At 39.9% G+C, this 16,789-nt stretch overlaps 1 protein-coding gene across 1 annotated transcript in view; it reads right to left on the bottom strand.

Annotated features, from left to right (window-relative positions):
- The window catches only part of arhgap35a (Rho GTPase activating protein 35a), a 122,224-nt gene that overhangs the window by 29,743 nt on the left and 75,692 nt on the right, over window positions 1-16,789 (bottom strand). Inside the window, exon 3 of the mRNA XM_028795659.2 lies at window positions 11,922-12,066. Within this exon, the coding sequence (XP_028651492.1) occupies window positions 11,922-12,066 (145 nt within the window). The remainder of the gene's footprint in view (window positions 1-11,921; window positions 12,067-16,789) is intronic.

Below are 16,789 nucleotides of genomic sequence, written 5' to 3'. Positions count from 1 at the left end.
GACATTGGAGTCAGGTCTTTCATATCAATGTGGTAACAATCAGGTGAGTGTGTGTGTGTGTGTGTGTGTGTGTGTGTGTGTGATGTGGTGTAGCCCACTTAAAGAACATCAAAGTTTGATCTTCACCACACAGATTTCTGGAAATGGTCATGCCTTGATCAAAGGCAATTTCGGAGGACCTCAAGATGTTTGCCAGGGAGGAAATGGTTACAAACTCACTTCCAAAGAGTTTGGACTTTTAGGCAGACTATGGACAAATGGAGGAGATTCGACATCATTGTTACCCTCCACAGGAGTGGTCAACCAATAAAGATCATTCCAACAGCAAGAATGTGTAATATTCCAGGAGGTGACAGACAACCTCGGGGCAAGATCAGATATTCTAAAGATCTCTCTTACATTGGCTAATGTCATTGTTTAGGAGTTCACCAACAGGAGAACACTGAACAGCAATGGTGTGCATGGCAGGTGGCAAAGACAAAGCCACTAAGAAGAACACTGCTGCCTGTCTAAAGTTTGCTAAAGGCCACATTGATAAACCAGAAGGCTTCAGAGGACAAAGTTCAAATCAGAACTGTGTGGCTTGAATGAGAAGCACTATGTTTTATGAAAAGCAAACACTGCATTTCAGCATAATAATCTCCTCATCTGTGAAATATGGTGGCTTGGCTTGGACATACTTTGTTGCCTCTAGACTAGAACAGCTTGCCCTCATTGAACAAACTATGAATTCTGAAATGTACCAGCAAATTCTACAGAAAAATGTCAGGGTATCTATTTGTGAACTGAGATCCAAGAGAATGTGGGTCATGCAGCAAGACAACAAACCTAAACATACAAGTCATTCTACCAAAGAATGGTTAAAGCAGAAGACGTTTGAAGTTTTGGAATGGCAGAGTCAAAGTCCTGATCTTAATCCTACAGAAATGTTGTGGATGGACCTGAAGCAAGCAGTCTATTCAAGAAAGCTCACCAACAGCCCAGAGTTGAAGCAGTTTTGCAAGGAGGAATGTGCAGGGGTGAGGTTAGCAGAAATGTTTGAAGCAGGGCTACATAAAATGTCAGTTGTGTTTGTTTAATGTTTATAAGTATTCTGTTTGTCTGATCTTTTTCATGTATAAGATATATACACCTGAAGAGTTTCCTTGCTGCTTCTGTAAGGACGACACTAATCATGGCACTTTTAGGAAGTGTTTTTTTCCTATTACTTCCAGGTTGCATACATTATAAGTTAGGACCAAAGCATTTTGAAGAGGGAAGAAGAAAAGGAAGCATCAAAAAACAGTGATCTATCATATCAAATGCTGCTATTACTTCATTGAAGGGAACCACAGATCATCACTCTTCATCCATTTACACATGGCAAGTAAGGTGCTTGGACTTTTCATCATCCACGTTCCATGGCTGTCGGACTGCCATCCGGAAACTTGCCAGTACGACTGTTTTGGTTCATATTTCGAAACAGCCTCATCTGGATTGTTTTTTGCTGTCATTTCAGTATTTTCAGTTTTGTATATGTGTATTTAGTTAATGTGCCCTGCACCCTTAAGATTGAGTTTCAGGAGACCTTTATATTTTTTTTTTTTTTGTTCTTTGTTTCGCCTTACACAATTTCTTGTATTAGGAATTTGGTAGTTTTCGCATACCCCTTGGGGTCAGAGCGCAGTTGTCAGCCATTGTACAGCGCCCCGGAGCAATTACAGGTTAAGGGCCTTGCTCAAGGGCCCAGCAGAGCAGGATCTCTTTTGGCAGTGACGGGGATTTGAACCGGCAACCTTCGGGATACCAGCGCAGATCCTTAGCCTCAAAGCCACCACTCCGCAGAAGATCATGGAACCCGAAATTGCATTGAAAATAGTAGTGGAAACTTCCTTTTGGGAGAACTTTTGTGAATGCTCTATTTTTTTCTGCTATTTTTTGTGCGTTTTAAAATTTGATTTGTGGACTGAATTTTGTTCTTTGGGTTGTCTTTTTGGTTTTGGATTCTTTTATGTTCTTGCATTTCCTTTTTGATAAATAAATGTTCTTATTTTTAAACAGCCAGAGTTTTTACATTATTCACTCTTTTTTGTTAATTTCACCTTCAGAAGATTATTACTTAGTAAAGTGGTGAAATCTGCAGAGGATACAAAAAAATCAGAGGAATGGCAGATACTGAGGAAGCAGCAAAACGAAGATCTGGACAAGTTTCAAAACTGAGCCATCACTTGGAAAATGAAATTTAATGTGGAAAAGTGCAAAGTGCTGTACGTAGGCAAAAGGAGCATCAATTCTAAATACAGGATGGGAGACACTGACCCACAGGAGTTCTAGGGATTTATGTTGACACAATGATCAGATCATCTAAGCAATGTGCACACCCAATTTAAAAAGCACCTAAAATTTTAGGTTATTATCATAAAAACTGTATAATATAAATGAAGGGATGTTATCTTCAGACTACATAACGTACTAGTGTGGCCAAAATTGTGTGTGCAATTATGGTCACCACACTACAAGAAAAATAACAGCACTTGAAGCTGTAGAGAACAGAGTAACAAACTGCATCATGGGACTGATGGCCATGTCCTACTGTGACAGATACGGGGAGTTAAACTAGTTAAACTGTAGGAGGACCTAATCCAGGTCTCAAAGGCATTGATAAAATAAATCCAGGTGAATTCTTTCAATTAAATGGTTACTTATGTATTTGAGGAGACCTGCGAAAATGAAGGGGGAAGTGCCAGAAACACACTTTAATCAAAGAGTTGTGAGAAAACAAGAACAAAGTACCAAGACATGGAGTTGAAGCAGAAACCTTGACAACATTTAAGAAGTATCTGGGTGAGATATGACTACAACTAAGCTATGAGCTAAATAAATGAGCTTGATGGACTGAATAGTCTCCTCTTATTGGTCAAACTTCTTATGTATTATGGATTGTTTTGTTTTTGGCTTTCTCCTTTATATCTGTGTTGGTCGTAGCCTATTGAACATTCTTGGGAGAAGTCATTTTGAACAGCATGCCTCAAGTCTAGGCCATGAGTTTGAGAGTCTTAGCCTCATTCTGGTGTTTGGCAGCAAGAGTTCACAACAATAATCTCTTATATATACAGTATTTCTCTGGTTTGTCCTGCTTCCACTTCAAAACTGCCCACACGCAGCCGACACTGCATTTCTCGATTCCTATTCGTCCTCTTCCATGTCATGCACTATATTGGCCTGCTGAGTGTAATACATCTAACAAGTACTCGAGGTGCTGTCACAACAGTAAAGTAGCTTTACCACCTTTGCAGGAGTCACCTGTGTCTTTACAACAGCTTCTTACACAGCAAACATCAGAAGCTAAAAATTATCGTGAACACATTCGAGAATACAACTCTTCTCTAGCGTTTGCTTCCATGGGTGCACAGATAACTCAACTTCCTGGCCATGGACCATACTGTTTTAAAATAAATGTTTTAAAATTTCCCATTGGGATTAATAAAGTATCTATCTATCTATCTATCTATCTATCTATCTATCTATCTATCTATCTATCTATCTATCTATCTATCTATCTATCTATCTATCTATCTATCTATCTATCTATCTATCTATCTATCTATCTATCTATCTAAATCTCTCCACTATACGCTAACACTTCTACCTCTCCAGGATATGGACAGTTGTATGTTTTTGACACAGTGCAAGCTACTTAAGTACGATTACAAAATAAAGCAAACTCTGTATGCAGTGAAAACTTACTTCTCCAGCTAGATTCCCTGCTCAGAACCATCAACCCCTTCGCTAAATCACACAAACACATGCATGAAATCGCTCAGTCCAATCCAACAGCATCTGTACGAATGGTTGTCAAGGAAAACCTTAGGCAGGATTTACGACGATGCAATGCCACTACATGTCACACTGATGTTGCAGCGATTTTCGTTGGAAAAGATAGCGAACAGCATGCCGAAAGGGACATTTGCATCTATCCCATAGGCAACTCCTGTAAACAGATTTCCATGCTCAATGTGAATTGCGATCCTATGGTTTACCCACTTTTATTCCCTTACGGAGACATTAGCTGGCACAAAGATTTACAACATGTTCCCGATAAAAGAACCGCCAAACGAATAAGGCTTACTCAATGGCAATTTTACGCGTACAGATTAGCAATGAGGAATACATTTAGTATTTTGCACTCCAGCGGCAAATTATTCCAGCAGTACGTCATAGATGCGTATGTTAAAACAGAGGGCGCGCGTCTCAACTATCTCAGATTACATCAACAAGATCTGAGCGTGGAACAATACAAAGGACTTTCAGACTCACTGCAAACAAACGCTGAAAATAACAACGTACGTGTAGGCAAAATGATCATATTACTGTCCACATTTCCAGGAAGTCCAAGATACATGCAACAAAACTATCAGGATGCCATGGCCATAGTACGTAAATTCGGAAAGCCTGATTTATTTATCACTTTCACATGTAATCCTGCTTGGCCAGAAATTCTACATGCATACTGCGTCTTTCAAGAAGTATTTATTTCTTCTTGATTTCTGAATTCCTTTCTCACCGTTTTCTGTTCCTATTCTTACACCGCCGTATGCTATGGCGGGCGTCGGCTAGTAATTTAATATTTCTCTGAATGCTATCATTCATTGGTAAAAAGACACAATGTCCTGCTCTCAATCAAAGTTGGAAATATTAATGATTTAATATTTTTCTGATGCTATCATTCATTGGTAAAAAGACACAATGTCCTGCTCTCAATCAAAGTTGGAGGTGCAGCCAACAGTTTCAGCTTGAAACTTTAGCATAGATTTTAGTTCTCCATCAGGTGCTTCTTTCAAAAATGTTACATTTACGAAATTTGAAGTAAAAGTAGCGATAGACCAGTCACATCCTGCAATGAACAACAAGACTTCAGTCAATGTCATATCTCATCACTTGACTTGGACTATTCTGTGTATGGAAGTCGGTGAGCCAGCCCAAGCCTATTTGGACACCATTTTTGATTATAGGACACTGTAAAATGATTTTAAAACATATGCATTTTATGTACCCTACTAACACATGTACAGTGGATTAAGCAAGTATTGAGACCCCTTCACTTTCTGTACACTTCATTGTGTTGTATCCATTTAAAATTAAATCTACATTTTCCATTTTCCCCAACACTACATAACCTGTAATGACAAAGTGAAAACAAAATATGATCAGAAAGGTTTTTAAATTAATTAAAATTCAAAAGCTGAAACCCTTCATTTATGTAAGTATTCAGGCTCTTTTCTGTGGCACTCCAAATGTGTTCTGGTGCCTCCTTGCTGCTTTAATTCTCCATAAGATGTTTCCAGAACTTGACTGGAGCCAAACTGTGGAAAACTGAATTGACTGGACATTGTTTAGAAAGGCACATGTTATTGGTATATAAGAGGTCCAACAGTTCACACTGCATGTTAGAGCAAAAATCAAACCAAGGAACTTTCTGTAGACCTCCAATATCAAATTGTGGTGAGGCACAGATCAAGACATGGGATATGACCATTTCTAATGCTCTGAGTGTTCCCAGGAGCACAGTGGCTTCAAGAACTGTGAAATTGAAGAAGTTTGGAACCACCAGGACTCTTCTTAGTAATGATCGTTCAAACTGACTGACTAACTGGGCAGAAGGGCCTTGATCAGTGTGGCAATCAAGAACCAAATGGTCATTGTAACAGAACTTCTGAAGTACTCTGCTAAGATAGGAGAACCTGTCAGAAGGACAACCATTGCAGCAGCACTTCATCAATTAGCAGTTTATGGTAGAAGGGTTAGACAGGAGCAACTCTTGAGTAAAGGCATTTAAAGGACTGTGAAAGGATAAGGAAAAAGACACTCTGGTCTGATGAGACAAACATCAAGCTCTGTGGACAGAACTCCAGGCGTTATGTCTGGCAAAGACCAGTCACTGTTTATCACCTGCCTTATGCCATCCATACAGAAAAGCATGGTGGTGGCAGACTCATGCTCTAGGGGTAGAGGGACAGGGAAAGTGATCAGAATGAATGAAGCCAAAATCGGAGAGGTCTTTGAAGAAAACTGGGTCCAGAGTGCACGCAATCTAAGATTGGGATGACTGTTTACCTTTCAGAATGACAATGACCTGAAGCATACAGTCAAGACAACACAGGAGTGTCTTTGGAACAAGTCTTTGAGTGCCCTTCAGTGGCTGAGCCAAAGCCCAGACTTAAACCCTTTAAAAGAAATGGAGAGAGAAAGTTGAAGATGACAGTTTACAGACACTTCCCATCATATATAATAGAGCTTGAGAGGGTCTGTGTGTAAGAATAAACTGCCCAAATCCAGGTATGCAAAGCTTGAAGAGACTTACTCAAGAAGACTTTAAGCCAAAATTGCTGCCAAAAGAGCTTCTATAAAGTAATGAATTAAGGGTTCTATGAAAGAGAGATTTCAGCTTTTCATTTTTATTAAATTTGCAAACCTTTCTGAAAATGTTTCCACTTTGTCATTATGGGTGTAGTTAATAGAGTGTAGACTGATGGGCAAAAATGGCAAATGTATCTCTTTATTGTGTTGCAGATTTCATTTTAAAGTGTGTAGAGAGTGAAGAGGTTTGAATACTTTCTGAATCCAGTCTAACTGCATTCTATTATCACTTTTATTTTGGAATATGACTCAATGCTACAAAAACATTTAATATGCTAAATGTGATTCTCTGATGAAGTCACTAGAAAAAGTAAAAAAAAATGCCCCTTTGAAAACCATTATGTGATACATTTCCTACCTCATTACTTATTCTCATATTCAAAACTGATTAGCACTGACAGATATATATTTCTAAGAATTTTTTTAAAATGTGTATCTTTTTTGCCACAGCTTTAAAAGCCCCATTTGCTAGAGAGTATCTTCATAATTGAGAATTAATGAGTGGAGTAAACACTGAGGAAAACCCAACTCAGTGGTGAAGGCTGTATCTACTGTTGTGTCAGACCCACCTATAAAGGGTTAAATGCCAATAGGCACCTGCAGTCTTGATGCCCATTAGTGGCCTGGCCTGCTTGTTAATTTGGCAGGAGTTGCACTAATAGCAGTCGCTACGCGCCATTATCAAATTTACATAAACTGGTGTTATGGTTTTTTTTTGTCCACAGAAATATCCTGCTAGTAATTTAGAAGAAGATGAAGTTGAAGACGGGAAGATGAAACACAGAATGGCACAGGTCTGCACAAGCCATCATCCCAGGGCTCGTATTTTGCCAGGCTTGAGTCTTTGTTAACCGACTTCCTTTGTTTTTCTTGCTTTAATGTCTGTGGTAGGCATTTATAAGCAGCACTACCACAATGATATCCCTTTTGGTTAAAGTAAAGCCCTTTGTTGTGCTGGACCAGAAGGTGCTAAAGGATCCTCAACAATTATTTAAATCGATTAAAAAAAATAAATTATTAATAATAATAATAATAAAGTACAGTTGAATTTGTACTGCAAATAGATTTCCTTCCCCAACTCTCTCTCTCTCTCGTTTCTTTCATTTTCAACATCAAAAGGCAATGCATTGTGTGCGGTTGCTATGGTGACAATGCAGCACAAGGCAGTGACCACAAACTGGAGCTCGAGCTCCCTGTGACAGCCGTGCACCAGCTCGGCAGCGAGCCAGGGAGACCTGGCAAAGGGGACACACGTCAAGAGCTGGCCTGCTGCAGAACCTCTCCAGCTGGCATCATGGCGCGTTTTCAACATACACAAGCAGAGCAGAGCTAACACACGTGAGGACGTCTGCCCTGGCCTCGTCACAAATATCTGGATTTATGATTGTATGATGACACTAGCTGGTCTGCTCCACAATACATCATTGGACTACTGGCAAAGTGTTCAAATGTAAGCTAATTCAAATGAATTACCCAGAAAAGGGAACCTGGACCCATTTCTGCATGCTGTCCAACGAGGTCTGTTTGGAAGGTGTTAGTAGTACATTTTGAAATTAATAATTATTAATGATTATTATGAGAAAACTAGGAGATGTACTCCAAGTAGTGTGGTGGAGAGCAGGACATTATGGGCCTTCACATCTCGACTTGATGTTGTATAACAGAATCTCCATCAACAGGACTGACCAGCTTGTTGGGCTGAATAGCCTGGTCTCACCAAAACTGACGTTAAAATTCTGATTACATCACCCCCAAAAAGCAGACCCTTAACACTGGCAGTCCACATGGTAGCATGCGGGGCCTGCTACTTTGACTGCATGTTCCAGACACAGCTCATCTCCATCATTAAAATGGCTGATGACACCACCATCATAGGCCTGATCTCCAAAAATGATGAGATGGCTTACAGAGAAGAAGGTCTGCCTGTCAATAAAGTGTTGCCAACAGCAACAATCTTAGCCTTAATGTCAGCAAAAAGAAAGATGGTCATAAACTTTAGGAAGGGTGCAGAGCATACTGGTATCTGCAATGGAGTAGGTTAGCAGCTTTAAATCATGGTGACTCTCGGCTCTCATCTGTGGAAGGCCTGGATGCCTCCATCTATGCCCACCAACTTGTATTCTCCATACTGACTGGCCAAATTAAATTCTTCTATGGGACCTATTTGGCAAATGACTGTTGGTCACTGCTGGCTCAGAATAGTACTGGCACACAGCTGCATTGGGGTTCATGGTGTATGCAATATACAATTTACCTCTCTAACGATGGCGTATTATAAAAGACCTCAACCATACATTTCTACCCACTCAGTTTTTATAATCAAATCTTCAAACTCAATGTCCATTTGTATGGACAGGCGCATGAGCAGACCTGATGTTTTGTTTCTACAGTGGATTAAGACCCCTTTATTTTCCACACACTTTACTTACTGTATGGTGGATTTAATTTTATGTTATGAATGGATACATTTGCCATCAATCTACAGTATACTCAATAGCCTATCATGACAAAGTGAAAACATGTCTTGAAATAGGTTTGCACTGAAATTTCTCATTCATTGAAGTATCCATAACCTTCATTCACTACTTTGTCAAAGCCCCATTGGCTGCAATTCCAGCTTTGAGTTTTCTTGGCTAAGTCTCCACAAGCTTTACACACCTGCTTTTCAACAGTTAATCCTATTCATTCTGGCAGACCCTCTCAAGCTCTGTTAGATTGGATGGAAAATGTTTGTAAATTGCTATCTTCTGGTCTTTCCAAACATGGGGTTCATGTCTGGGCTTTGGCCACCCAAGTACAGTCAGAGACTTGTCCCAAAGCCTCTCCAACATGGCAAAATGTATCAGGTCATTGTCGTGCTGAAAAGACTGTGCACTCTTGAGCAGGTTTTCTTGAAGGACCGGTCTGTATTTGGCTGCACTGATCTTACCCTCGATTTAGACAAGTCTCCCAGATCCTGCCGCTGAGAAACATCCACATAGCATGACAGCAACACCAAAATGCTTTACTGTACAGATGGCATTAGGCAGGTGATGAGCAGACATATTGATTGGAGTCTGTCTAGAGTTGTAAAATTTTGTCTCACCAGACCAGAGAATCTTTCTCCTCGTGCTCTTGGGGTCGAAGCGGGCTGTCATACGTTATGCATTTCACTCAAAGATAACTTCTAACTAGTCACTCTACCATAAACACTGGATTGATGGAGTGCTACTGAGATGGTTGTTGTTCTGACAGGCTCTTCCATCTCAGCAGAGGACTTCTGAAGTTGTGGTAGATTGACTATTGAGATCTTGGCCACCTCCCTGACCATCGCTCTTCTTGTCCATTTACTCAATTTGGCAGAATAGTCAACACTAGGAAGAGTCCTGGTGGCCATAAACGTCTTCTGTTTCACAATTATCAGGACCCCTGTGCTCCTGGGAACACCCCAAGCTTTAGAAATGGTTTTATCCCCTTGTCATGATCTATCCCTCACCAGTGTATCACGGACGTCTACATAGAGTACCTTAGACTTTAAGGCTTGGTTATTGTCCAGACATGCAGTGTGAATTGTGAGACATTCTATACACAGGTACACGTGTGCCTTTCTAAATGGTGTCCACTCAATTCAATGTTGCCACAGATGGACTCCTATAAAGTTCTAGACACCTCTCAAGGAGAATTAGAGCAAATAGGAGGCACCTGAGCACCATTTGGAGTGTCACAGCAAAGCCTCTGAATATTTCTGTGAATACAGGAGAGGTTTTAGTTTTTGATTTGTAATAATTTTGCAAACCTTTTGGAAAGCATGTTTTCACTTTGTCATTATGGGTTACTGAGTGTATACTAATGGGCAAAAATGGCAAATTTATTCATTTGAAATTAAATCTACAACACAATAAAGTGACCCAAAAGTGAAGGGGTCTGAATACTTTCTGAATCCACTGTATATGTATCATTGGATTTTGTATTTATAATATGGTGTTGTCTCTTTTTTTTATATAGTACTAGTTGATTACCCAGTGGCTTCGCTCACTGAGTGCAAGGGGAAAAAATAAAATGTAGTCTATAAGTTATTAAACAGTAAAACATTAACATTTAAGAAGTAAAGATACACTGAGCACTACTGGAGTGTTTTCGGGTAAACTACATTTTAAAAGCGCTATAACACAACAGGTAAGTAGTACTAATGGCAGCTAAAATGTATTTGGATCATTTCTCGGTAGTAGATCCCTTGTGAAAGGCGCTACGCGACCGCTGTGGTATAGAAATTACATTTTCTATGTGAGCGTCTAAATTTCTGACTGACAACCTTGCACTACGTGCCTGTGATTTACTTCTTAAAATAATTCATCACAAAAGGAACTTTGAATGTTGTGGGGTTTTAGTGACCCGAACTCACCTTAAGGGACAGTAAGTAGTCATGCAGGGCAATTTACAAACAGAGTCCTGCTTCGATGGCGCCGATTACACTCATTCGCAAAGATTTCCACTCTCCCAGGAGCCGACGGGGCACTTGAAGTGTCACAAACAGTGCGAGAAGAGAGGACGCTGCCCGAAACTGCGAAGCTCTCGAACCCGCGGAGCAGCCTGACATTCCGCGCCTCCCAGCGTCCACTTTGTTCTCAGGCACATTGTTTACAGCTCGCTGCAGTTAAAAAGTAGAAAGTTGCAAAGCTGTTTTCCTAATCTTTTCTACTATCAAGTACTGCCAACTAAAAAAAAGTTACAATGTGGCAGTTTCCGCGACAGTCACGTGGACGAATAAATAAAACTTCTGTCAGAACGCGCCTGGCGGCAGACGGGTCAGCGCTGTAGTCCAGAAAGGAGGGCTGGGAGAGGACGACACGGGGTGTACTTCTATGGGATAGATCAGCGTGTTTGTGTTTACTTCTTTTCAATACCAGTAAAATAACTCTCACACAAATAATAACAACTCGTAAAGACGATATAAAAATGGCGTCCACAAACGAAGTGATTAGTTCCTGTATTATATGTTCTGTGGTCATACGTAATTTCCATATCGTGTGGTCATACGTAATTTCCGTTTCACACGTAATTTCCATATCGCGTAGTCATACGTAATTTTCGTTTCAAATGCGAAAAGAATTTTATATATATATATATATATATATATATATATATATATATATATATAGATTACCACCCCTAGTCTGTGGGAGATATGCAAGTCAGAATTCCACTGTACCGTGAATACACACAATAAACTTGAGCTCGACCCCCTACCAGTATTCCAACAGGTGTCTCTACAGGTCTGGCCACAAGTGCATCGGAGGAGAACAGTGCCTCCTGATTCCCTTCTGGTGGTCTTTTTTCTACAATACATTATTACTGGTTCTTCCATGATGTTGCTCCTCAGATGAAAAGACCAGCAGTAACATACACAGACCCCCTTCCCCAAGTGGACTTCCAGTATTAACGTAATGTGTGTATTTCAGAATGAAAACAAAAGCACCATAATCTCAAAAGACATTGACACTTTCACCATCAGACTCCTTCAGACATGCATCTTGGGTCCTGCTTACCTGTGCCTTCGATGTACCTGATGCACTTTTCAATGAATAGGGGGATGGGCCTCTCTAACGACACCACGTTGGATAGGGGAACACCAAAGTAATTGCTCTCCAGAGGGGGTTTGGTGATAGAAGGTCGAGGTTTTTGCCTGGGTTTCTGTAAGTAGAAAAAGAAAGTACTGATTGAATGTTTAAGCCAATTGAAGTCATGTTACAAGGCACCAACCCACACCACCCAAAAATAAGATTACTGGATCCAATTTCAGGTTCAAATGGTACACATTTGCATATGCAGTCTCACATTTACCTCATACCAGGGATAGACTGGATGAATTAGCCCTGGGCTGGCCAAACACAACTTGCCAGACACTAACCGTACTTGCACATCCCTTTGCACTCATAATCTGTAAATAAAGCAGTGAAGTCTACCGAGATCTCGTCTACAGTAACACAGAATTTGAAAACACAACCATTTTTATATTTCTTTGACTTTCCATTCAGTGGTTTTTGATCACTCCAACATGAGTGAATCTTAAAATGCAGAGTCTAGCATAGCAACTTGGATGGGGAAAACAGAGCTTTTCAAAAAATGCTGAGGTATAACTGGCATAGTTTCAGGCACTGACTTGAGTATTTCCAGATGATTTCCTTTGTGATCTCTCCTGTACCGTGGGGACAGGCATTCCTTAACTTATTTGTATCAGCTGACCGGCACTGCACCTTGAAACACTCAACATATTTAGCTGTACTTAATTTGGTAGGTAAGACTTTAATCTATGCTTTCCTAAGGCTTTGCTAACTTTATACTCACTTGTAACTTTTACAAAGAACTGTATGTCATCATCTGCCCAGACCAAGGGTACATCCATGAAAAATGATCTCTGCCCACATTTGCACTTTCACATCATTTACAACAGCATCTCCGTCCACAATAAAACAACCGAAAATGTCATGGGATGTAGCGGTTCACATACATCGGCGGAAGAAGGAAGAGGAAGTGTCCTCCACATTAGACATTCATTAGCAACAATGAGAGAGAACAGCAATGGCAAATATGAACAACAACAAAAAGCAGATTGTTTTGTCTGGATTGACGGTGATGTGGAAGTGTTATTGAGAGTAACACACAAGTATATGGTGAATAAAAGTAGCAGAGAAGATGTAATGAGCAGGATCCAATCGGGGAAAGGCCACAAAATCAGCACAAAGCAATCAAGAGTGTGATTTGTGTGTAAGAAATCAACGTATTAATTAAAGAGGGAAACCTATCCTCTACTAGGATAAGTTTGATAAAACCTCAGTCAGTAATCAGGCAGGAGGAAATTTGCTCATTCAGTCTTTATCTCTACAGCAAATGCTGAAGAGGGAGCATTCATCACAGTAGTCTGTTACAGAACAATCAAAAAGTAAGGGCAGAGGTACAAGTTATAACACCTGAATTTATATAACAGTGCTGAATAATGCATACATTTACTCGGATTGGTTTGTTGACTCACACCCAAATGACGTATTGAAATAAAAGTCTATTTTCCTAAACTTTTGTTATTCTCATACCTCCTAAGTTCTTCTATTACCCTTGAAACCTCTGTGAATGTAACAACTGTCCAGTCCTGTTGTTTACAGGAATCCGCTGATTGTCAGCAGTCCAAAAGCCATTGTGTTTCATGGTATGGAGATGTGTTAGTGGCCATGGCATCTGTGAGGACACCATTAATGCAGAAAGGTATGAGACAAAGGGAGCAACATACAGTGGAACCTCGGGTCACAAACGTCTCGGAACACGTACAAATCGGGTTACGACCAAAAAGTTTGCCAAACTATTGCATCTGTTCACGACCACACACTCGGGTGACAAACAAGCCAGTTTCCCTTTGTATGCGCCAATCATTTCCGCACGTATTCAGTCTCTCCCTGTGCAGCGAGCGAGAGAGAGAGAGAAAGACAGAGAGAGCAAGCGAGCATATATATATTTACATACAGCTTGTACGGTCCGGAACGGATTAATTGTATTTACATACAATTCTATGGGGGAAATTACTTTGGGTCACGACCCAATCAGGTTGCGACCAGAGTTTTGGAACAAATTACGGTCGTGACCCGAGGCTCCACTGTATGTGGCCATCCAGATGCCTTCTTTTACATTGAAGGTCAATGCCAAACAACATCGTGCCAAGATCACAAGCGCATGGCTGTTCATGCCGAGTGTGTGGATATGATATTGGCAAAATTTGGCAGGAAGGCACTGTACTGTGAATATACTGTGAATTTCCCCTTGGGATTAATAAAGTATCTATCTATCTATCTATCTATCTATCTATCTATCTATCTATCTATCTATCTATCTATCTGTACCATTGAAGACCTGAATGATGGATGAAAGGGGGAAAATTCCGCTTGCTAAATGTAACCAACGTGTGTCATCGGTGCCCAAACACTTAATGAGAGTTAAATATAAAAAGAAATGTCAAACATTAGAACAACCTGGACAAGAATAGGTCATTCAGTCCAACAAAACTTGCCAGTCTTATCCCGTAATAACATCAAGTCGAGGTTTGAAATTCATTAAAATCCTACTGTCTATCACACTGCTAGGTATCTTATTCCACGTGTCTATTGTTCTCTGTGTGAAGAAAAACTTCCTAATGTTTGTGCAAAATTTACCCTTAAGTTTCCAACTGTGTCCCCATGTTCTTGTTGAAGTCATTTTAAAGTCCAGGTCTCAATCCACTTGACTAATTCCCTTCATGATTTTAAACACTTCAATCAGGTCTCCTCTTAATATCCTTTTGCTTAACCTGAAAAAGTTTAGCTCTTTTAATCTTTCTTCATAACTCATCTCCTGTAGCCCTGGAATCAGCCTTGTCACTCTTCTTTGGACTTTTTCTTGTGCTGCTATGCCCTTTTTGTAGCCTGGAGATCAAAACTGCACTCAGTACTCCAGCTGAGGCCTCACCAGTGTGTTATAAAGCATTTGCATAACCTCCGTGGACTTGTACTCTACACATCAGGGCGCTATATAACCTCCCATTTTGTTAGTTTTCTTATTGGTTGCTGAACACTGTCTGGCAGTTGAAAGTGTCAAGTCCACTATGACTCCTAAATCCTTCTCATAAGGCAGACTTTCGATTTTCAGACTGCCCATTGTGTATTGAAACCTCACATTTTTACTTCCTACATGTAATACTTTACATTTATTGACATTAAATTTAATCTGTCACAAGTCTGCCCAAGCCTATATGCTGTCCAAGTCCATCTTTGATGACTCAAATGATTCCAGATTATCTGCCAATCCACCTATTTTGGTATCATCTGTAAACTTAACAAGCTTGTTGCTTACGTTCCAATCCAAATCATTTATAAATATTAAAAATAGCAGCAGCCCTAGCACTGACCCTTGCTGGACACCACTCTTAACATCAGCCAATTCTGATGAGGTCCCTCACACCATAACAATCTACTTCCTGTGTCTGAGCCGATTTAGCACCCATCTACACACAACACCCTGAACTTCCACATCTTTTAGTTTGAAACCCCACCTCTCATGTGGCACCTTATCAAATTCTTTCTGAAATTTAAGATAAATAATTTCATCTGCTCCACTCTGTTTGTATCCTTTCAAAGGGTGTGACACAATGACAGACACTTGACTGGCCAACATTTTGAAGCATGTTGGAATCATCAGATTGGATGTTTAGTGGATGTTTAACAAAAAAAAAAAATCATTAGGTTAAATATTAATTAATCGTGTTCCAATATAGTGTAGGGTGAACAGGATTTACAAACCACTTCTTTTTGCTTTTATTAGCATTTTAGCTGTTTATGAATTGAAGTTTGGAGATGTGTGGACTTTTGAAGTGTTTGTATTTGGTATATCATCCCCTTCTAGTTAACAGCAGACAGGAGACAACTTTGGACTGGACACTGGCCCAGCCACTCATAAGAAGCCTATTTTGGAATTGACAATCAGCCCAGCATACATTCTGATTAATTTCTTAAGATGGGGATTGTTTTCCTTGTTTTTTTTTTTTTGGCGAATTTAGTCTATCCCTCAACAGTTTGGGCCTTCTTTTTACAATGGTACCTCGGTATACATCCTTAATCCATTCCAGATCCTTTGACTTATACCAAACAGGACGTATACCAAACAAATTTTTCCCGTAAGAAATAAAGTGAAAATGATTAATCTGTTCCCATGAAAAAAAATCCTATTGTTATTGGCATATTATACATTGATGGGGTTGTATAAAATAATTTAAACACTGCTTAATACTAAAACACATAAATACAAAAGCAATTAGATGAAATAAATAAAAATTTGACCTTGCTTTACTTTTTAATAACATCTTTTGTTTTTCACAATCGTAGATACCGTTGTTCTCGGCATATGGTATGCAGCAGCCATGTCCCAGATACGCATGCCACCTTAATACTTTTCAACAATCAATTCAAATTTACGCGAAAAAACACAAAATCATGTGAAAATTCACAGCGAGGGTTGTTCACTGAATGCTAGCAACTGGTGTACTGACTCTTGTGGGCAGCGCTGGGTAGCACGTGGTGTGACGATGCAGGTCCGCTCTACGCTCCCATACGGGGAGTCCTGAACCCGACAGAGTTGGTAATGTCACCGAGATGAGCTGACAAATGATGACAATTCTCAAATGAAGCCAGGGGATAGTGCAAGAATACCAAGTGCTTTTATTTAAAACAAAAATCAGTGTCCAAACAAAAAGTGCAGTGCATCTGGTTTCAATAAATAATTAATAAATATCTATAAAAACAAGTGTTCTGCGGGGATAAAAACAACAATAAATAAATCCGATAAAATCTGAGGTTAAAAATGCAGTCTCACTCTTCATGATCACAGCCCACCTGTGCAG

The sequence above is a fragment of the Erpetoichthys calabaricus genome, chromosome 1, assembly GCF_900747795.2.
Source record: "Erpetoichthys calabaricus chromosome 1, fErpCal1.3, whole genome shotgun sequence".
Lineage (NCBI taxonomy): Eukaryota > Metazoa > Chordata > Cladistia > Polypteriformes > Polypteridae > Erpetoichthys > Erpetoichthys calabaricus.
This window is presented reverse-complemented; position numbering and strand designations above follow the sequence as displayed.